Below are 10361 nucleotides of genomic sequence, written 5' to 3'. Positions count from 1 at the left end.
CCCCCCCCAATTACAGTATTTTCAGTATCTTTTTTGATGGGACAAAAAAGATGTCTATGCCAAAGTTAAGTAACAGTTTTCAATTCAAATTTGATAACTTGTGTCTATTTATGATCCTTGTTAGAGGTGGTCATGGTCAGGTGCTGAAGACCAGGATCAAACCGGTTAAAGACTATATAACCAGTTACAAAAGGACTGGTTTTAGTTCAGACTGGACAATCCCTACTCATTAAGGATTTGAAAATGAATCATTTTTTGAACCCGTTAAGGTACGTGATGGTGTAATTGTCTAATGTGCAAGTAAAGACTCGATAATTATATTAAATCGAAGAAATAAAAAGACATCGGGTTGAGTTGAGTTCAAAACAAAAGTAACCGGATACCAACCCAATACCTATGGTTTGAAGATTTTACAATTCAATTAGACATCATGTTGCTTCGAGTTGAGTTATTTAATGTTGGATTGGGTTGGGTTGATGTTTTTGAATACCCCTAGTTACAGGACCAGTTGGACTGATATTTTTTGAAAAGTTATATTTGCCATATTAAAGATGTGCAAACCAATAAACCGGTTGGGTCCTTTACTGTTCGTATGGGTCCCTGTGTTCTCTATCCGTGACCATAACCGGATCCCTCACAAATTTCTAGATATACTAAAAGGGTATTCGCACAATATAACGAGATACAACTCGATTTTAATGTTTTATTTTATTCTGTCTCCGTCGATGTTATAATACGATTTTATGTGATGCTGGAAAAACGATAAAGCTTTTATTTAATGAATAAAATATAAATATAAAGGTATCATAAAATTTTGAAAAAAAAAATGTATCGATTTACCCATCTCTAAATCTGTTGAAATTGATAGATATCAGGATATGGATGAAGATTAGAGACTCATAAGGATATGGATGAATGTTTGCTCTTGATGGAAGATTGAGGTTATCTAAACCCCGCTTAGGTGTTTCAATAAGTTGTACACAAGCATTGAAAAATTGTAAATTTGAAAATTAAGGAATTAGCATTATATAACAGTACATGATGCTTAAAAGGTTGTTCTTAAAAGTTTTTGTCAAATGCTTTATAATATAGTATAGATTGTATAACTGATACTAAATTGGTAAATAAAACACAAAAACAGTCGCAAAAGACCAATTAAGACCAAAAAAGACGATTTGAACTCGCGACTTGTGTACAAGGTCATCGATATAGCAAAAACGATTCAAATACAAGGTTTTAACTCAAATACGTTACATCTAATGGATAAGACGCGAGACTTGTGTATCATTGAATTCCATAAACAGTTAATAAGACCCCAAAAGGTCAAATATGCTACCGGATTGAATTCAAAGGAAATCGATGATTTTCACACTTTTATTACCAGTTTCTCAAATTTTCAAACAATTGCAAGCATGAATACCTTATCAATAAACCTCAACGTGCCACTGCTTGTTCCTCTTCAGCTGTGACAATTTCGCATCCCAGCTCTCCCCTCTTTCCACCGCAACCCTCTTAAGCGTTTCTTGGATCCCTGGCATCATCCCCTTAAGCCCGCAGAAATAGATGTGGGCCCCTCCATCCAGCATTCTAAATATCTCATCACTGTATTCTTCGATTTTATCCTGCACGTACATCTTACCTCCGTTCTTGTTCTTTTGTTCTCTGCTAAGAGCTCGGTCGTACCTGAAGTTATCAGGGTAGTCTACAAGATATTTGCTGAATTCATCATCGTACAGAAGACTGTCACTGTTGGCCACCCCCAAGAACAGCCAAGCAAGACCGTTGAACTTGTATTTGGGCACAGATTCCATGAACATGCGGCGCAGATAGCCTCTGTATGGAGCTACACCCGTACCGGTGGCAATCATAATGTGGGTTGCACTCGGGTCATCTTCGGGCAAAAGCATAATCTTTCCAGCTGGGCCTGCCAAAATGTACAATTTACATTTCAAGAAACCAAACCAAATGGACCAGTAAATCCCACATGAACGTAGGGTCTTTGACCTCTACCCCAAAGAATAGAGAAGTTTTTTCCGTCTCCAGCTTGTGCAAGAGCGTAAACAAACAGATAACAGTAATAATACAGTTCAAGAAAGGTAAGATATCCATTAAAAATACTAGCAACATTGGCATTACATTCACAGAGTTTAAACAAAGCAATTTCTATGGGATATCAACTAAATCAAATCGAGGACTATTTAGTTAAATGACCTTCTATGAAGTCAATTTTACAAACTGATCTTTTTCAAGACTTAACGGAGGTAGAGTGTTTAAACATCAGAGGCAGGTCATTTGAAGGTTACCGAGTTAATTTTATTTTAAAAGATTATATTCCTAATTGAAAAGTCATTTCAGGCTATTTAACTACATGACTAATCAATTCAATACCTGCGGCTATTGACCTTGGTTCAATATATAAGACAGAGGGCAACATAGAACAAAAACAAAAAATCTTCCATTTTTAAGGATTGAAGAGGCAGCATAGTGTTGATGGTTGACATTAGGGTCATTTAGTTAGATGAACGAGTTCTCAATTAGGAGCATGACTTTTTGAAAAAATAATCAACTCAATAACCTTCAATTACCTGCTTTTGGAATAAAACCCTCTAAAACTTGAAAAAACACTAGATGGTTGGTTGTAAAAGTGACTCCCATATAAGGTTATTTAACTAAATAGCCCCGTCTGACATCATTGGGATTGGAAAATGAGGTACCTGTTATCTTAACTTTGTCTCCAGGCTTTGAGTCACAGAGGAAGTTACTGCATACACCGTTCTTTGATGGATCTTCTTTACCAGTCTCGGGATCATAATAAACAGCACGTCGAACACACAAACTAGCCGTTTTCCCATCAAAAGAGTCCCCATACCTTGTGGATGCGATTGAATAAAGGCGAACATTGTGAGGAGCCCCAGGCTTCTTTGGGTTTTCACCCTATCATGAAGAAACCAAAATATTTTATCATCAAAACAATAGCAGCTCATACACATCTATACAACAAAAGAAACCCTCACCATAATCTCATAATTTTCTAAACTGACTGAATTATCATTTTAACAATTGTCACTTTGCTGCAAAACAATAATTGTGCTAAAGGGTCATTGGGGCAGCAGTAACCAGGTTACGGTCCCAAGAGGCCAAGGGTTCAAACCTTACTACAGATGAGGAGTGTGCGTGAGTATTTGCTGTATATAAATATTATATACTTCAAAAAACAAAAACAAAAGTGTACTTGTGAGAATGCAAAAAAGGGGCCAATTGCATGAAAGTACAACAAACTTTGCCGATTCATATTTTTGTGTAACGTACTTTCATAATTTCATTTTGGTACACCTTAGATATGACATCTCAAACATTTAGGTAACTAGTTTACATATGAAAATGCAACGTAATTTTGTCTGATTCTTATTTTGTATTTTGGTCTAAATGTTTGAGATTCTGGAACTGAGGTACCAAACTGAAGGTTTAAAGAGTACGTTACACAAAATAAGAATCAAACCAAAGTACATTGCATTTTCACAAGAACAATGGTTGTCTGAAATGACAATTATAACGGTGGAAAATCTAACTCGGTTTTTTCTAAATGAAATGTAAGACAAGAAGCTAGCTTTTGACTTACTGGAGGAACTACACCGTAACTTTGACCTTCCCAATATGGAACATTGCCACCATGGTCAATTACAATATGACAAGTCTCTCCAGGAGCTTTTGGGCCCACAAGCCTTTCAACAGAGACTATGGTTGCAGTATATGGCTCCTTCGGCTTGTGTAAGTTTAGGGGAGGTTCTTTTGCATCTTCAAGATCTAAGGGTGAAACCAAAACCTTAGCTTTGTTTACTGCTTGTGGTACTATCATAGAAACAACAGACTGATATCTTGATGGTACAATCTTTGATTTTGGCTCCCGCATCCATGGTTTATCACGAAAGCTAATCTTCTGGGTCTGTGACAACAACATAAAATGCATTTTCCTTTGAGTAATAAATTATGAAGATATTGGAAAAATAAAAAAACTTAGCGTCATTACAGAAGACAATTTTGTGATGCATATTCATACGACCATCGACAAGTTCTTCAATGGAAGACATCTAGAAAAGAAAACTCGCTTTGAAAAACAGACGACAATGTACTTGCTTTGTCATATGAAAATTGCCATATCCACCATGGGACAAACCAAACTGGTCCAGTAAATCCCATTCGAAGGGGAGGGTGAGATGTATGCAGACCTGTCCTCTACCACAAAGAGTAGAGCGGCTGTATCCGGGAATACCTCCGGCTTGTGCAAAAGTGTGAGCAAACACGTAGAAGGAACAATGATTAGCACATAGTAATCATAGAACGAGAATTTCCACCATGGGATGTCCCATTCTAATTGCATCATTTTGTTTTAGAAAATTTTAACCTACAATTACCTATTATCCCTGTAGTAATTACTAAACATTATTTCTAATACTGATTTTGATCACAAGACCAAAATTTGATTCCTGGAGTTATTCAAAACACTTCCCCTCCTAGTTTGTTTTTGATGGTCTACTTTAGACATCCGATTAATGATTGACGTGCATTTGTTAACATGCATCTAAGGTTACTCACAGCAAATTTATTGAACGAAATATATTTTTGACACTAAAATACTAGCTAAACATACTTGCTAATTGTTGTTTAAAGAGCTTTGGAAGGTTCAAAGCAATTAGTACGAGCAACCACCAACTCCTACTCGTCACCAATGACCTCTATGAAGGATGATGTTTGCTAATCAACACACTATGGCGTCATTAAACACACAAAAATCAAATTCAAAATTGCATGTAAATAGCCCTATCATAGAACTCGCAGCATGTGATATCCTACCTACATTAGATTTGAAACTTGAATCATCATGTGAAATCCGACAAATTTCCATCTCTTTGATGGATATCATCCATAAGTGAGTTGTACTAAGAAAAAGAGAGAAAGCTTTGACTTTCGCATGTCAAAAGCCTAGTTTTTAGCCTCAAAATAGACAGGAATCTTCCATGGAGAATTTTTTTTGATAACTACATAAGGAATACCAAACAGAAACATTATGAAGACTACAGAAATGAGAAATTTGAATGTGGAAATTACTACTTCTAAATCTCTAACTCTTACTTTCGTTTGAAATCCTAGAGTTATTCAAAACATCTCCCCTCCTGTTTTGTTATGATGAAAGGGTAGACTTACTTGTAACGACCGAAACAGTTCTGTTAATGTGCATATAAAGGTGAATAATTGTGATTTTTATTGGATGAATTACATGGAAGACACTAAAGTACTACATACGTTATTTATGTATATATATATATTACTGATTACTAATTGTTGTTTAAAGAGCATAGGAAGGTTCAGAAGCATTAAGTAAGAGAAAACATCAAGTCCAATTTGTATCAGTGGGCTATATCCAGGATGAAGTTTGCTAATTGACATACTATCATCTAATTCATCACAAAAACTCAAATCTCAGTTGCATGAGATATCATTACAAAAGAACTCATAGACTGTACTGCCCTACATGCATTGGGTTTGAAAACTTGAATTGATTCTTCAAGATCCGACTAATTTCCATCCGTTGGATTGATACTATCCATATGTGAGTTTTGCTAACGATGATCAGGTTTTCGTGGGGGTCCTTTGAAGGCCATAGTATAAAGAATAAAGCTAACTAGAGACAAAATAAATATTTCGAATGAAACAAGAGTAAGCTATCAATGCTTTTTGCATCTGATGAAAAGTAAAGTATAATCTCTTCTACTAGCTCCATCATAAAATGTGCAAATCTATAAACACCATCAAACTCAAAGCAATGCCTTCTCTATTGAAGAAGCCTATGCATGCTCTCTCTTTTCATAATCACATCCTCTATCTTTCAAAGGGGAAAAAGTGGTTAGTTTGGAGTCTCCACAGATTATTCTTTCCTTCGTAACTTTTCACTTTTCACTTTCAAATGTCTAATAGTTTTCTCCCTTTTGGTGGATATTCTGGGCTTGTTTGGTTTTACTTTCTAATGTCTAATGACTTAATGCTTAGCTTCAGGATCGCAAAGAATTTACAAAATAGAAACATTATGAAGAACAAGAAACTAAGAAAGCATATATCAAACATATATTCGGGAATTATTATTCTTGAATCTCTAAAATCAGAAGGAGGCCCTTCTTTACTATCGATCCAAAACGAAAAAAGTCAAATGGTTCCTTCTCATTACGATCTAATGGAGTGGAAACAAAAACTAAAACAAAAAACTTTGATTGGAACATCAAAATGCAACTTGAATCATACCTTGAGAAATGGTTTGTGAAGCAATGAATCACTGTTGAGAGGGGCAGCGACGGAGCCCTAGAAACTCCAATTTCATTTCCAATCACGGTTACAAAGTGCAAAGTAGAAACAAGTCGAGGAAAGAAGCAAGAGGAACAGAACAAAATAATGAAACATGAAAGAAAAAGAAATGCAAAATCTTACCTGATATGCAACACCCAAATGCGCAGCAGCCATGATCGTAACAGATAACCCTTTTGAGCAAGTACGATGGAAGAAGAGAAAGGGATCTACTACTTATAGAGAAAGGCTTCGGATGATGGACGACCCTTTCGAGGGTATCAAAGGCTACTTGTGTATACTGGGGGAGAAGGGTGGCTCTTCTTGTATATATTTGCTTGTTTAGACCAAACTTTTAGCAAGTTGGTGGACTTCTTTCATATGATTACTGTTTGGCATAATAAACGGAGTCAACTACAATTTTTGTCCTTCCGGTTTGTGGTTTTAAAAGGTTTTCATTTCTACGGGCTTAAAAATGCAAGATGAACATCGTGGTTTGCAATCGGATTTGGTCCCTTTAACAAACGCTAAGTTTTAGCCGTTAAGTGAGAAGCATTTTAGTTCTTTTTTAGTTATTCTCTTGTTTTCATTTTCAGTTAAAAATAAAAAGCGTTTGTAAACTAATCTACTAAATTCATATCACTTGCCTTACCTAACTCTTTCTTTTTTGGAAAGTCGTGAACCCCTTCCTGACTTTGTTCTTCGTTTTTGTTGAAATGTCGGTCATCGACTCTGACGAAACATTGGTCATAGTCTCCGGTGAAGCGCGGTCATCATCTCCGAAATCAAAATCTAACCCGATCGATATCTTATATTTTCGAAACTGTAAGAATGAAAACAGTTACAATCGACAAACCATGGGGACCAAAATTGTAGTTTATTCTTAATAATATTAAGAGTAAACTACGCTTTAGGTTTGTTAAAAATTGTTGTTTGGGTATTGATATTTTTAAAAATACGGTTTTTGTTCTTATGGTTTGTAATTGTTTGTGTCCCTTTAACTAACTCTGTTAGAAAATCCGTTAAGCTAAGAATAATTTGGTCATTTTAACTTTCTTTGTCTTTTCTATTAAAAACTTAAATATTATCAATTATATTTTATTAAATATATGTACGTAAGCTAAACCATCCTCCTTCTAATGGATCTTGTTCCTTTTCTCGACCTTTTCAGCCATTTCCCTTCCCCTTTGCAACGACCATTCCGCCTCCTTACCGCTACCACTTTTTCTTGTTGAGCACCACCCATCCTCCCAATGGAAAAAAACACATACACACTATTCCCTCATCCTCTCTTCCCACTTACGTTGACCATTCCATTTTTCGGTGAACCTCTAACCCTCCCCCATCAAGTAAATAAACCCTTCCCTAAACTTGCAACCCCTCCCCACCACCCTTTTCTTTGATATCAAATTAAACCCTAAAATTTGTAACAGTTATCAAGTAAAATAAAAATGCAATTTTTCTGTTAAACATAACAAACTCTCATGTGATTGGCAACACAAAAAACCACATTCATGTGTCTTATGCTAGAATATCATTTTGTGATTAACGACACAAAAAACCACAATCATATGTATTCTTCTACAATATCACATGAATAACAATGTCAAATGTGATATCATGTATACTGAAAACACATTTGACATCGTTAAGAGATGAAGTTGTAAATGAGGATCATTGTTGACGGTGATTGTACATCAACCAAGTGAGACCGAGATAAAATTTGGGTGATTAGCAGTGATAAAGGCTGCTTTTCATTGTCCGTTGACAAAGACGTTGGTCGTTAATATCATCGTCGATGATGATGGCGTTGTAGGAATAACGTGTCGTACCGTTTTTAGTGACAAGTCATAGTAATCGCTAAATTCATCAATTCCAATGGCTCTAGTGCCACATTCGTTAAACGTCGGGGAGAAATATGTACCAAAAAATCGACAGTGCCCGTAACGAGCATCGATGTCCGATTTGAACGACAAATCTGGGTTGATGAACTTATTTTTTTCTCCCACAGGTCCTTCAATGCTTACCTTTACCCCTATAATAAAATGACAAGAATTTCCTTTTAGTTGCAAGTTTCCACATATCATTTTAACCTTTGATTTAATGAGGTAGGGGTTAAGATTGTTTCTCAAATTCAGGTAAGTTGATCGTATTCTCGTTTGATCTCCCCTCTCCCACTATATATGTGTATATGTGTGTGTGCGCGCACGTGTGTATTGATCGTCCTGGGAAGTAATGACTTATATAGAATGTGTTTATAGAAAGGGGGTTGAACGGAAACAAACTAATTTTCACTTTTTAATTCCATATTTTGTATTAAAACAAAGAATTATAGATTTGTTGCGGAAGCTAAGAAGGTATGACCTATGATCCTATACAATATGACTGGTGACAAATTTGCTAGCAATGAAAGAGTGGGAGAAGAAGGTACTCTTTCAAATCCTAAGGACTAAGATAGTTCTTCAGATGCTGATATCGATTTTTTCTAAGAAATTATCACATAGATGTTCTTTAAAAATAGGTTCGTAACAATGAATGATAAGGGTGACCTTTTATAGTCATCATTGTAAAACCTACTAATGCCCAACTTTAACACGTGTCTTCATCTGATTTGTTGATCCATGCATGCGTGTACTCTTCATTTATGCCTTTGTGGTTGATGTAGATACTTGTTATCCTATCCCATTCTTTTGTATGTCGAGGGAACAGTGAAGGGAGTATGAAACTCATAAAATAGTGTTGTGCATGTTCCCTGTCAAGTGCATTTTATGCACCTAACTTTGTTAGTTTTTTAGTTGTATTTTTGAATTTAGATTAATCATTTACATTTAGTCTTTTATTCAATTTTTAGTTAATTTCCATTAAATTTTTGGGGTAGTGATATATTATTATTGTTTTGTGCATAGCTTTTGACAGGATTAGTTCGCTGATTTGATGGTATTGGACTGAGATTTGAAGATAGAGAATTAGAAGACAAGTGGTGCAAGAGTTGGGCTAAACCAAGAATGAAGTGAATCAAATGCAAAGAAGTCAAGTGAAGTATTTTGATATAGGTGATCAAATGCAAAATCAAGATTTTGGCCGAAGACCAAAGCCTTTTACCATGGAGTCCAAAGAAAAATTTGTTGGTCCTAAAATGGATCTACAAGAGTTTTAAAGACAATAGTTTGTAGAAGGGGGTAAATACAGACACTCGTTTATTGATAAAGGAAAATCACTATGAAATTTACAGATTGTTGCAGAAGAAGATTAGGTTAAGACCTCATATAAACAATCTTAGAAACACATGGATCGCATAGAAGATAATAACAAGAGAGAAAATAGTTAAAATGAGAAAAAAATGCTTGCTGAGAAGAGAGTTTTTTAAGCTATTTATACTCATTGCATTCAATGCAAGTCAGAAGGTACGAGCCATGTGGTAAACTTTTAGTGGAGAGTTTGTCCTTTGTCTTTGGATATGCAAGTTTTTGGCCGCATATGAACAATTGATTTCCAGAAAGTTGGTAAGCATGTTTGGAGACAATAAAGTAACTCTGTGCATGCACTTTTCTGTGTGAGGTATGGGTTGTCTTTTTCATACAAGAGGATAAGACAAAAACTAATCTTGTAGAGCAAGATTCATTTAATCGTTGACACTAATTCAACTCTAGAGTTTCTTCGGTGTTTGCTGAGTCTTGGTCAGATTTCACATTTCGATTTAGACACGCTTGTTATCACCGAATCCACTTTAGATCATGAACTGTTGTCTCTATTTTCAGCTACTTCTTCGACATCGCTGAAGGTTCCTTTGGTGTGAGTTTTGTCTTTGAGGAATACTTGTTCTTAGAGAAGCTTTACAAAACATGTTCAGTGATCACTTGAACAGACTCATAGATGATCACTGAAACAGAACAAAAATACAACTAGTATATTTCACTAAGTATGGAGGATCATCATCAAATTACTGAGAGAGTTTGAATCAACAAGATTCAATAATTCTGCAGGGTTCATTCAGAGGCTAGAAGAAAATTTGCATGATCATGTAGAAA

At 35.5% G+C, this 10361-nt stretch overlaps 1 protein-coding gene across 1 annotated transcript; it reads right to left on the bottom strand.

Annotated features, from left to right (window-relative positions):
- Window positions 1–1158: 1158 nt before the first annotated feature.
- On the bottom strand, window positions 1159–6682 carry LOC112513516 (ferredoxin--NADP reductase, root-type isozyme, chloroplastic-like). Its single transcript, XM_025119807.1, has 5 exons — window positions 6478–6682; window positions 6295–6351; window positions 3620–3943; window positions 2715–2934; window positions 1159–1924 (listed from the first exon to the last, which is right to left on the bottom strand). Exons 1-5 carry the CDS (start codon window positions 6508–6510, stop codon window positions 1425–1427), a joined length of 1134 nt encoding a protein of 377 aa, XP_024975575.1. The 5' UTR covers window positions 6511–6682; the 3' UTR covers window positions 1159–1424.
- Between the last annotated feature and the right edge of the window lie 3679 nt (window positions 6683–10361).

Source organism: Cynara cardunculus, assembly GCF_001531365.2.
Source record: "Cynara cardunculus var. scolymus isolate 2C chromosome LG 1, CcrdV1, whole genome shotgun sequence".
Taxonomy (NCBI): Eukaryota; Viridiplantae; Streptophyta; class Magnoliopsida; order Asterales; family Asteraceae; genus Cynara; species Cynara cardunculus.
This window is presented reverse-complemented; position numbering and strand designations above follow the sequence as displayed.